Below are 13153 nucleotides of genomic sequence, written 5' to 3'. Positions count from 1 at the left end.
TCTTTTCAATTTTGTGGGTTTTTTCTAATATATTAAAATGTGTATATGGTTCAAAAATCAAAACTATACAAAAAAGGTGTTAGAGATTTCTCAGTGTCATTCCTTCATCTCATTCCTTCACATTCCCCATAGATAAATATGATTAATTTCGAGTTTATCTTTCTAGTTTTCTTTTCACAAAATAAACAAACAACAAATATATGCATTCTCACACAAAAGGGAGAATGCATCTGTAATTCTGTAAGATATTGGCAATTTCCTCTCTGAAAGGATTAAACAATTTTACACTCCTGCCAGCAACATATGAGACATCCTTTCTCTCTAACAGCCTCATCTACTGAGTGTGCCATCAATCTTATAGATTTTTGTCAACCTGACAGGTGAGAAATGTTATCTCAGTCCAATCTTCATTAAAAAGTCTCTTATTGCGAATGAGGTTAAACATTTTTTTTCATGTGTTTAAAGGCTATTTGAATTTTTCTTCAGTGAACTGCTCGTTCACACCTATTCCTCTTTGGTGGGGCTTTTTGTGTGACTTTTCTTGACCTTTTTCTTTTTGAGTTTCAGAAGAGTCAGGAGTCTTTGGCAGCTTCCTTCCTAACTGAGATGACAAAATGTCCCAGGCTCATGCCACTTATTTCTTGCCCCAGACTGGGATCAGGCATTTCTCTAAAGAACTCAGGTTGCTTTAATGGAAAGTAGTATTGCAAAACCACAATCATTGATACTGAGTTGGTATTTTAAGACTACAATCAGTGCTACTGGGTTATAGGTTTTATTTCATTTTTTGCATTTAGATTGCAAATCCATTTAGAGTTCATTCTGGTATACGTTGACGAATAGTCAAAATTTATATTCTTAGAAATGGTTACATGTCAATTATTTACAGTTCCTTCTCCCTAGTGACTTAATAATTGCACAATAACAAACTGTATTCCAAGTGTATTTGGATTCTCAGTGCATTTCTGGACTTTGTATTCTGTTCAGCTGGTCCATGTGTCTGTTCGTATGTCAATGCCATATTGTTTTAAAGAGGCTAATGGTTTTCTCAACTGGGTTTTCTTATCTGAACCACAGAACACAGAAAATTATTTCAAGGATGATTTCTTCATTTCTAAGATGTCTAATAACTCATACCATCACAGGTATAGTATCCCACTTGTAGAGACGGAAGTCAAAGGAGATTGCTAATCAACTCTACACAGATAGTCATTTCTTCATCTCTATCAGAGAAGATAAATTTGATGCCAGTAATAATAGACAAAGAGAGAGAAAGGGAAGAGAAAAAACAAGAAAGTAAACTTTCATAATATTAATGATAAAGGTAAATGAGAGATCTTAAATAGCACAGTTTTATTGTAATTCCACACTCCTAACATCTGCACAGCATAGTAAAGAATATAAAATGGTATCACATTTATGCATCTTACTTATTCCTCACAACTGCACAGACAATTTTATTCCTATTTTATAGTGGAGGCTCAGAAATATTATTTTTCTAAAATTACACAGATACTGCTATGCCAGACCTAGGACCCAGATCTCCTGATAACCAGACATTTGTTTCTGTCACAATAGTAGCGGTGAGAATTCTACATTATATGAAGGTATTAGTTATACAGAGAAAATCATATTATATTCAAATATTTGAATATTAAAATAAAAAGTTATATTATTATTCCTTATTTTAAATTGCTCCTATTTCAAACACCTGAATATAGCCATAAAAAACATTCCATAAGACACTGCTGGCCCACATTCTTTAATCAATTTCATTATTAAAAATATAACATTTTTCAGTAGTTTTCCACTAGTTTACAAGACATATTACTAATTTAGGTCTAGGGGGAAAAATATGCCATTAGTTGTTTTTGTAATTGTAATCCTATCCAAGAATAAAAAGCCAAGCTTATAAGACTGCCTAATCATTGTTATCCTCTAATTAAGCACACTGGCAATTTATTAATTTTTAAAGAAGTAAACAAGATGAATATCAAAGGAAATGCAAAGACTTAAATCAGGTAAGAAAGTCAAATCTCTCCTTCATTAATATCTCTGCTGGATTAGTATTTTTCCATTTAATAATAATTCGGTATTGACATGAAAGAGATAGTTGACAATTTACCATTTTATTTACTACTTAACATCATAGCCCTTCTAGTCTTTCTAATTGAGTCTACCAGAAACATTATTCCCTGGTGTTCAGCTCCAAGATATATACACCAAAGACTTCTATTTTGAAAATTACCCTTTCACACCACTCTCTCACTTCCTTACACTGAAAGAATCTTTCTAAATTTAGAGAAATTACGCAAACTTATTAAAGGCTATATGTTTTTATCAAGCTATATGTAGATAGTAAAAAAATATACATATTAGCAAAAGCATTTGTTTGACTATAAAAATGTAACTATGTGAATGTAAAGAGTATTCTTTTGCATAGTTATAGCAATGCATTCTAAAAAGAAACTGACATCTCAGTTTATTTTACTTACACAATAAGTTTAATTTACATAGAAATGATAGAGCATTTCAGGAGCAAGTCTTAAAAACAATTTCTGCTGAATGACTGCTATAATAATCTCCTTAAGAGAGAAATAAACATAAACTAAAACGGCAGTTGTGAAACATATATAGTACCTCTCAGCTGAAGACAAAACTCAATATTCAGTAGGAAAACACTAAAAAAAACATAAGGGGTTTTGGTTTAGATTGTTGGCTGAAGTCAAAATCTGTTTCCTTAGAACTTCAATCTTAAGCATATCAAAAGCTGTTTATTAAAGCAGAGTCCCTCCCAGGCAATAAACTGAAATTGCTGAATTACATCCTATCCATCACTGAGAAGAAAGGAGTTTTTTCAGAGCTTCAACATCCAGGACATTGTGGTGAGAGGCTTTATACAGGTTCTTGCTTAATGGAACTGGGGATCTTATTGGTAATATGAAGTACTAAACTATTTCTAGCATTTAAATATAAAGGTTTATTTGTTTTCTAGGAACTGTAGACAGTTATACGAGAACTTAGATTTTTGGAATTACGGTGATGTAAGTCTAGAGTTTGACTATGAGTGTTAAAAATTTTTCAACAGAATCTGCCACAAATATAGTCTATTTTTATCAAATAATTTTCATAAGCAAAGCTTTTAATAGTCAAACTGCTGGAACTTAAATAAGAATGAGAATAAAAGTTAAAAATTGCTTAGCTCAATAAACAGGAAATGTATCATCTATGTATCATTTCCCTTTCTTCCAATAAGAAAATGTGTCTACATTTAAATTCTAACATTAAGAAATTCTCTAAAATGCACAGATCTGGAATTTATACCCACAGTTTATATATTTGTATTATACACATCTATTATTCAACAGACATCATGACACAGAAAGTTTCTCCAAATTGCTTAAAGAAAGGCATAAAAAAATGTAACACATAGTGAAGTACCATCAGAGATATAAAAGAAACTCATGCCTTTACTAACAGTATTTTCTTCTTAAAAATTCTATTATTTATTTGTAAATTACTTTTTAATCTTGTTAAAAAGCATTCAACTTTAAAGTCAACTTAAATCATTTTTATAGTAAGACAAGGTAGGAAGAAAAAGAGGATGGGAAGTAAGGAAATTGAGAAGAAAGAAAGACTGTAGCAGAGGACATGAGGGAAGGCTTCCTAAAAGAGACATCTGAGCCAAAACCTGAAGAAAAGTGGAGGTGGAATGTAGTGAACAAAGGAGAAAGGGCATTTCAAAGAGAGAAAACAGTGTGAGATAAAAGTACAATGTATGAATGAAGAACAGTTGGCTGATTAAATCAAACTCATGGCAGAGCTCGGAAATAAACATTAAGGAGTATGGACAAAAAGACAGTCCCACATGTGTGTTGAATTCCACTATCATTAACCCTAAGCAAAATCACTATGAAACTTATGTTACTATTGATATGTAACTAGAATTCACACAACTCACTCCTAAGATATAGAAAATGAAATTCAATTAATAACCTACCTTCAACACTGAAATTAACAATGAAAACAAGTATTCCAAATAAGACATAAGAAGCAAGACGGTACAGAACAAATGCCATAACAACCAGACTTTTCCTCTCCAACTCTGGTTTTTTGTCTGGCTGAGTTTATGCCAGAAAGTTATGTTTACTTTTGATTAGTATACTGGAAAATAAAAGGGATTGGTACTTGAAAGCTGAGAGGTTCACTAATCTAAATTTGAGAAAAACTGCATTCAAAGTTAAATTCTGTGATTTGGAGACTTTGGGATCACCTGAGGCCAACTTGATCATGAACACAAATGTGAATGGAAGCACAGGAGGTGGTAATCTAGAAAATGCAGAATATTTTCTCTCTGTCTCTAAATATATATATATATATATAAAATATATATATATATAAAAATATATATATATATATATACACACATATAATCATTGAAGTGAAAATTCAAAATATTTTGATTATCATGGAGTAAGGTTCACCAAAAATAAATCTGTGACCCTCCGAATATCCAAAGAATTAGATAGGCCATTCCAGGTGAAAGGGATCACTTACACATGGGATTATCCAAATGAAAATTGGGTACAAGCAATCAGGAGGCAATAGGTGATGTTGGAGGATAGAGGTTGAGAGTGAAAAAGATACAGATGCCGAAAAGGACAAGGTATGTTTAGGGGACAGCACCTGTCCAAGTAAACAAACATTCATGGCTTACAGAAAAGAGTAAAATGTAGTCCCCATTTTAAATAAATAAATAAATAATCAGTCAGTCAATCAATCCCAGTCCTTTTTTAAGGCCATACAGTACGGATATCCCATAATCAAAATATTACCAGTTTGCAGCATATAATTAACTCATATGTAAGCAGGGAAACAATTGTCTTAATGTACAGCAGAAATCATTCAGGAATGTTAAATATACTTAAGTTATTAATGCTGGAGAACAACATCAAGAATTGTGAAGAGCCTGTGATTTCACCCTGCTTGCAAGGTGACAAGTTAGCCTGCTACAGTTTCATGGATGTGGCCAGAAGACACTACACTCCTGGGCAAGAGACAAAGAACTCTATTACTCAGAGGACAGCACGCAGCATGAGCTTCATGTTTTCATCTGTTCCCCTTGCCCCTCAAGTCCCAAAGAGGCACTGTGGATAGACCAAGGGTAGAGGCTGGGCACACAGTGGCACTGTTTCACAGCTGTGGAACCTCAAACTTACAAGGCCCAATCTTATAAGGGGGTTGCAAGCAAACCTGGTCATCCTTTGCCACCAGTGGGGTAAAGGAGGTGAGTTATCTTTAATAGCTTGGTCAACAAACAAATGTGCCCTTTGAGTTAGAGGAAGACAAAATCTCTATCTTCTAAGGCTATTTCCCTTACAAATATCATTGAATAGATGGTCCCAAACAAAAACTGTCAATATCTTTGCTCAGAGACATGCAGAAATCAAGAGATGCATGGAAACTGTCTCCCAGAAAACATAAACTAAGTTTCATATATTCTTTATGCTACTGCTTAACCAAATAATTCATTTTTACTACTTTATTAAAGAACAAAAAAAAAATAGAAACTTCAGCTTTTCCTTAGAGAAGTAAAATAGTTGTCTAGTTACTGCACTAAACAAATGTGTCCATATGCGTTTTTATTAAAAATTCTTAGTAAGATATGAATGAGTAAAACTTTAGCTGTAATAAAACATTCACCTAAATGACAAATGATGTTTTTAAAGTTTCCGACCAGTGGTAGCATGTGAGGTGTCTAATGTTTCACAAGGTCTAATCCTTTATCAAGTCAAAGGTAAGTAGGTTAGATCCAATTTATTAACCAAATACCGATCTTCTTATATAGATAAGCACTTCGTTTAACCTTTATTGAGGAATAATTGACAAATGTAATTGTATGTATTTAAAATACACAATGAGAAGATTTGTCATATATATACATTGTAGAATGATTGTCAGGATCAGAATAACTAACGCATCCTTCACTTCACATAGTTAACATAGGTTAATTCTTTATGTTTTTTGCTTTAGAAAAGCACGTAAAAGAACGTTCATTCTTCCTGGCACAACAGAGGAGTGAACCTCTTAAAAACATGTAAAAAAAAAAAAATTAAAATTTAGCATGAATTTGTTTTCCTTACAATGACTCACCAAAATATTAAGGTCATGGCAAGGATATATCTGTGTAAAAACATAACCTTTTAAACTGAGAATATGTTTCTAACATTACCATTAAAAATAATCTGACAAAAATGCAAAAACCTTTTCTACTTCCTTTTATACAGAGTGCATTTACTGCTTCAGCTTCAAAGCCTTTATTCTGACTATTTAAAATTGGGAAAAAAACAAGGTTGAAGTTGCATATATGACCATACCTCTCCTAGAGCTTCGTATCTTTTCTGGTTCCATCTGTGCAAGTCTTCCCGGTAGTTAAAAACAAATGGTTCTCCAGTTTTTATGTGCCTTAATTGCCCCTCTAGAAGACAAACAAACAATATTGCTATGATTCAGAGTACATTTATAATAATATGGTAGGTACAATAAATAATGCCTGATAAAAACTTAAAATATCTTTCTCAGAACAGTTTCATCTTTTCATTAGATTTTTTTCCCTCAAACATCAGCATGATGCAAACATAGAAACAGTATAAAAGAATGACCCCAATTACTCAAATGCTATGTTTTTTATCTTCGTTTCTCTACTCCAAAGCAAATTAACAGTATTTGAGGGCTTACACTGCATAAGGATCTTTGCCAACTATAGCCATGAAAATGGTCCCCATTCTTAAGCTTAGAGGCTACCTGGGGAGTGAAAAGCATAAATATCAAAAAGTTAAGCAACTTTTCAGAAAGTTCAGCAAGAATAAAGTAAGTCAACAATCTGAAAAACCCTATAGGCAATTCATATACACAATAAAGTCTAAAATAAGTTTGGAAAAATGAAGGATCCGTACAGGCTAGAATAGGTTAAGAAGGTTTCAGTGGGATTTCTCAACCAGGAATTGAAATAAGAGTAGGACTGCAAACGAAAATTGGGTACAAGCAATCAGGAGGCAAGGCCAAGCAGGGAGAGGTCTAGAACAGCCCAGTCATGTCTTCCCAGGTCCTTTCCTCCCAATGGAGAGCATTCTCTGCTCCAGAAGAGATGATGCCTTCAAGTGAGGCATATTGGTTACCTCACACATTGGTGAGCATGATGGGCATAAAATAGTTTCATTTTATGGGCCAGAGAGTTGTACTGTTCATGTGATATTTTTCAGAGGAACGTGCTTTACATATCTGTAGTTATAAGTTTGCTGACATAAGCAATGCCAAAGCAGTTATCCTGCTCAAAATATTCCAAAGATAAGGATTCTCCTCGTAATAGACCAGGCCACCTGTCTTCTTTCTTTCCCCAGGAATATTTCCCTCATATACAGGAGAGAAAAAGACCACAGGCCAACTGCTTTGACACCTCCCCTCCCAGACTCAGGTATCATAAAGAGAATTTTGAAAAATGACAGTGACTTCAAATAATGGTGAACAACTCCATTTAAAAGAAACAGAAAGAGTACTGAACCAAACAGTGTACTACAACATTGGAGGGCATGATGAGGTCATATGGTAGAAGGCTCAAACAACTGGGTTTGGACTTTGTCCTATGAGTGATGAGGCACAAGAAAGGCTTTAGGGGCAGAAGAGGGAAATGATCAAGCTGAATGGAGTTAGTATTTGACTTCTATGCAATGAGGGCAAGCAAGAGTGAAGAAAGACTTGAAAGAAAAGTCATGGCACTGAAACTGAACCCAGGAAATATACTACCCTAAGTAAAACTATTTCCCTATTTTTATGAATTGATTTTACCACATATAAAATTGATATTTTTCATATATATAATAAGGGTTAATCCTTATTTATAAAGTTCTTTAATACTCAATATAAGACACTGTGCTGGATTATTAGAACACTCTTTTATGGTCAGATGATGCCATATAAATTATAAGGTATATCTATCTTTTTCTTCCTGGGAGAGGTAAATTCCCATTTAGGATACCAATGCAAGTAGATTGAAGGCATTTGCAAATCTTATACTTATGATTTGGACTAAAGCAACCTTAAAGGTACATGACATAAGTAATGTGTAATATGACAGGAGCTGAAATTTGGAGTGTATTCTCTGTGAGATCGCTGTGTGACAAGGAACTGGCTTCCTTAGATAGTAAGTGGGTTTAAGAGACTACCTGTATCTACATCTCAAAGAGAACTTTTTAAAAAAAAAATCTCTACTCATTTTGGACATCATAATTCTCATAAAGTCATAAAGATTTTGATACTTTAGAGCAAATCATCCCTGTCAAGTGTTAAAAGTGATAAGAAGTAAAGAGGCAAAGAAAATAAGCTCTCTCAACCAGAAAGATACCTGGATCACTTACTTTATGGTTGAATTTGTAAATCTATCATCTTTCAAAGCTTTGGAAAATCTCTTCAGCAACTGTCAGAGGTCTGATTTAGGTCACTTTAGTTTAGGGTCCCCTAAAATCAGTTGTAAAATTTCACACGTATACTCAAATGCATGTTATTCTGAAAAGTTTATCCACATATTTTATCAGATTTGTAGTAGAATCTGGGACCCAAAATAAACGATAAATGCCCTAAATGAATCAATAAAGTGAAAGTATCGAGGACACTTTCTGGCATGTACTAAGAGTTCAATAGATATCAAGCTAACATGGGCAACAAGATTCAAATCAAATGATTTGTCCCACAGTCCAATTATTTATTTTGATACAAATGTGTGCTTCCTCATAATATTGCACCAGGGCGTAGAGCACGTGGGTGAGGGGAAAAGATTGCACTTTCATCCTCCAAAGCAAGGGCATTTGAGCTGAGCCTCATATAACTAAAACAACTGGAGAACAGCTAAACAGGAATTTTAAGCCCAAAGAGTATTTGAAAAGATACAGTAATTTGAAAGAATAAGGTATGTTTGATGCAGGTAAAAACAAACTCTTCCCCTTTGTTACAGTTGTTTTTCTGTTTTTTTGTTTTTTTGCTTAGAGTGAACTTTATATCCAAATTCTTCTTTTACCCAACTAAGAACTTTAAAATTCTTTAGAAAAAATTAGAAGCATCTTCAATTGGGTAACAAAAGTTTCAAGTCAAAGCTTTCATTAATAGTTTTACACACATAAATTCTGAAAAGGAAGTCCCTGAAGATACTAAGTTAGAACTGCCCTTTTAGGGGTTTAATACTGAGACATAGTTTCCTGGTTTCAAATCCTCACCTCTTTGAAAAAATTCACCATTAACCCTGAATTCAGCCCTGAACTGTATCATGCTAGAAATAAAAGCCATAAAAGTGACAGTCTCTCATTGGAATGCAAGCATTTTTACCTCATACTGTCGGTTTATATTAATACAAGACAATGCCCAGGGTGTTTTAAAAAATAAGTGGTAGGTGTGTACTAGGGTACATATGTATTTAGGTGTATGTACATAAAAGGGCACATGTGTGTACAAAGATATAGATGTGTACAAAAGTGAGGCCAGGGTATGAGCATGCAAGGGTGTACAGAGGTAAGCAAAGGTGTGTGTGTGTGTGTGTGTGTGTGTGTGAATATATCTGCTAAGAAAGTGAGAGATAAAAGTGTATTGCTTCTTTGTTTTTCACTCCCTTTCAGATATGTTCAAGGAAGATGAAAGACAGACTTCAGTGAAAACTGATGTCTTCTATCCATAAAGCAAACATAGTTCTATGGTTTGCCCACACTACCAACACATTCCCTGATCCCTGTTCTGAAAGAAGAATCTGGTAATTGTTTCAAAGGAGCAGAGGCAATGTTAGTCTCAGTGCTCATTTGACTCCATTAATTAAATTATAGAGAAATTTAAAGAAACAAAATATTACTACTCATACATAGCTTTAGCATAAGATGTCCTGTATTGAAAAGAATGAAAATTAGTATCAGAAAAGAAATCAAAGTTTCTAATATCTTCTTTACACTGGCTTAATATTCTAGTGTATAGAGACAGTCAACGTAAGTTCTAACACTTGTAACTGATACTGTAAAGGGATATCCACTAACACAATAATGACAGATCACCAATTTAGTTGATGCAGAGAAACAAATAGAAAGCTACAACCCAAATGCTACCTGGCCTGTAATAACATCACGCTTCAAGTATTACAATGTTATTAATCCAATGATTCATGGTTTTTTGTTCCAGAAACATCCTTGAGGTCTATGGTATGTTCTTCCAAATCCCAAGTGCAAGCTTATTTTATTTGTAACTTAATTAATACATTTTACAATAAAAATATTGCCTAAAAAAATCATAGAATTGAGTATTATGCTTTAAAATAGTGTCACAGATAGTTATTACCAGTCACTCCATTTTAAATAACATGTGAAATAGTAGCATCTTTCTATATAATTTAACTGGGAGTTCCAGTTGGGTGCCAGACAGTTGAACACTCAAGACTGAAAATACATTAAGCTCATTCAAATTCACATCTATTGGTTTAAGTGACTAGACAACTATGGGAAATTATACCCTGGTTCTCTTACTTGAATGAAGAATTTCATCATGAAAGGATAAGACATTATTTCTCAAAAGAAACACATAAAACATTCTATCTGGCAAATAAAAGTAACGAGTAGTATCTACCCTATGATCCATTTAGCATTGTTAAACTATAAATCTTACACAGAGCACACACCACTTACTTTCATTAAAAGCATATTCAAATCCTTCCAGGGTATCAGGAAAATCAAGAGGTGGTTCATCTTTTTTCATTAGTTCATCCAAATCTATCCTAGATAATAAATCTAGAAAAGAAATGATATGAAATTAATTTATATTCATTTTCATAATTAATATCAAAGATTATATTTTAAATTATTTTATATTATTTTTATCCTATTAGATTACTTTTTACGTGTTGTCTTAACTGATAATATTATTAAATTTTTAACTTCTCAAAGTGCTATATTATGATGAGGTACAGCATCAACATAAGCACTTTCAAAAGAGTAATTCTCAAAACAATTACAACTCCGATCCTATATATCACTGTGACAAATTATTAACTTCTTCCCTTCAAAATACACAGCTATTAATTTGTACCTTATTAACCTCTCTCAGTTGTTTTAAAAGTTTCAGATATTAATATGACTTTCAAAAGGTCACTAAATCTTACATATAAATAAAACTACTGTTTACAAACAAGGGAACTTAAAGATCTAAATATTGGTAATATAGTATATTATTCTATTTTTAGAAGGGAAAATCACAATATTAAAATAAAACATGCTCACTGGAGAAAATTGGCTAATACAAAGCAGTTTTTATTCTTTACATCATTTGATCCTATATAATCAAAAAATTATAAACAAGGTTTTTTAAGTAAACATTTTATTTTAGAGTTGTTTTAGATTTACAAAAAAGTTGAAAGATGACAGTGCAGTACAGATAGCATCTTATAGCCTTTACCCAGTTTCCCCTATTGTTGACATCCTACCTTACCATGGTACATTTGTCAAAATGAAGAAACCAGTATTAGCATACTACTATCAACTAAGCCCCGATTTTATTAATCAGTTTTTCCATTAATGTTCATTTTCTGTTCCAGGATTCCATCCAGGATACCACATTACATACAGTTATCATGGCTCCTCGGTCTCATCTTTTAATTTTTTTGAGTATCTCTTTCCTTTCTGTTACAACAAGGTGCTGCAGGCTAATCTTCTAGTTTCCTTGCTCCATCCCTAGAATCAGTCTGTCAACAAGTATTCAATGGTATCTTTTAGGCTATTATGGGATGAGACAAAAATTCTCACTATATGTCATCTCAATGTCATATGTAAATTCAGAAAAACAAAAGATAAACTTCAAATTTATTCAGTTCCCAAAAGATGTGGGTTTTTTTTTTAAGTTTTTGAGATTTTTCATTCTAATTTAAGTTCCTAAAGAGAAAAAGCTCCTAAGATATATGGTATAGAAAACCAGTCTCCCTCCTCCTTTTTTTTTTTTTAACAAAAGAAGAATCTCAGAAGCAACACTTTTATTTCTGTCTCTCACAGAGATATAACAAATCCATTTGTAGGGATCATCAAAATATGCTAGAGAAAAAAGTAGTTTGTCTACCTCCAGTCACTAGTCTCTCTCCGTAAGACACAAAGATATCAAAAAAACTTGTTTAAAAAAGTTGTTTAAAACTCTTCAACCTTCAAATAAACTTCAACTCACACAAAAATATACCATTTTCAACATGCAAACATAAAAAAAAAAAGGTTTGCACGTTCTCTAGTAACATAATATGCATACTGGGCTAAAGAGATACATGCTCACATATTCCTGATTCATTAGGAAAATTCTGAACAACATGTAAATCTTTGCAAAACAGTAAAATAGAAGATTTTTAATATCAAAAATTGGTTTGAAGATGCTCACTTCTCTCCTTCCAATGAACTGAATTCCTTTACTTCACAGTCAACTTTCACAGTTCAAAACTTAGAAATCTTTTAATCAGACACACAAAAACCATCCAATATATACACAGCTGTATTATGTTTAATATCCATTTTCTCTTTTTACCCACTCAGATCATAAAGGACACCTAACATTTATATGTCACTTTAAAGCTCTCACATACTTTACCACATTTGATCATCACAGCTCTATAAAATAGCAGCACATGTTATCATCTTCACTGTCTCTGAGACAAGGAAATAAGCTCAGGTAAAATGGCTTGTCCAAAATTGTAACTTGATAGTAAATTGGGATTAATAAAATAAATGTATTTCCCAATACCTAACTCAGTACTCTTTCAAAATCCCCATATTTTTATTCTATACACTCTATCAACCCTCGAACAGTCTACCCCCCTTCCCATTACCTTATAAAAAGAATAAACTTCTGAATACAGAAATATGCTTTTGCTTTGACCAAAAGGCTCCCTTGAATGATAAAATGAACAACTAAACAAATAGGCATTTCTCAATCTTCTGTCAACTAGAGGACCAGATACAGATTTTTTTTTTACTTTATTAGCATTGCGAAGACATGTAGAAAGGAAATGTCAGGAAATATTTTTCTGCTTTGTAAAGGAAAGCAATGATTTACACACCATTTTACACAGAGATTGGGTTCCAAAGCCAGTGGATTAAGC

General features: G+C 33.0%; 1 protein-coding gene across 5 annotated transcripts in view; it reads right to left on the bottom strand.

Moving 5' to 3' along the window:
- ARB2A (ARB2 cotranscriptional regulator A) overlaps positions 1-13153 on the bottom strand; it is a 366466-nt gene that overhangs the window by 319235 nt on the left and 34078 nt on the right. For all 5 annotated transcript variants that reach the window (XM_072958400.1, XM_072958398.1, XM_072958401.1 and 2 more), the window contains 2 exons: positions 10710-10811; positions 6378-6478 (listed from right to left, as the gene is read on the bottom strand). In XM_072958400.1, the coding sequence (XP_072814501.1) occupies positions 6378-6478; positions 10710-10779 (171 nt within the window). In that variant the 5' untranslated portion in view covers positions 10780-10811. The remainder of the gene's footprint in view (positions 1-6377; positions 6479-10709; positions 10812-13153) is intronic.

Source organism: Vicugna pacos, chromosome 3 (assembly GCF_048564905.1).
Source record: "Vicugna pacos chromosome 3, VicPac4, whole genome shotgun sequence".
Lineage (NCBI taxonomy): Eukaryota > Metazoa > Chordata > Mammalia > Artiodactyla > Camelidae > Vicugna > Vicugna pacos.
Note: the sequence above shows the minus strand (reverse complement) of the source record. Positions and strands in the feature narration are given on the sequence as shown.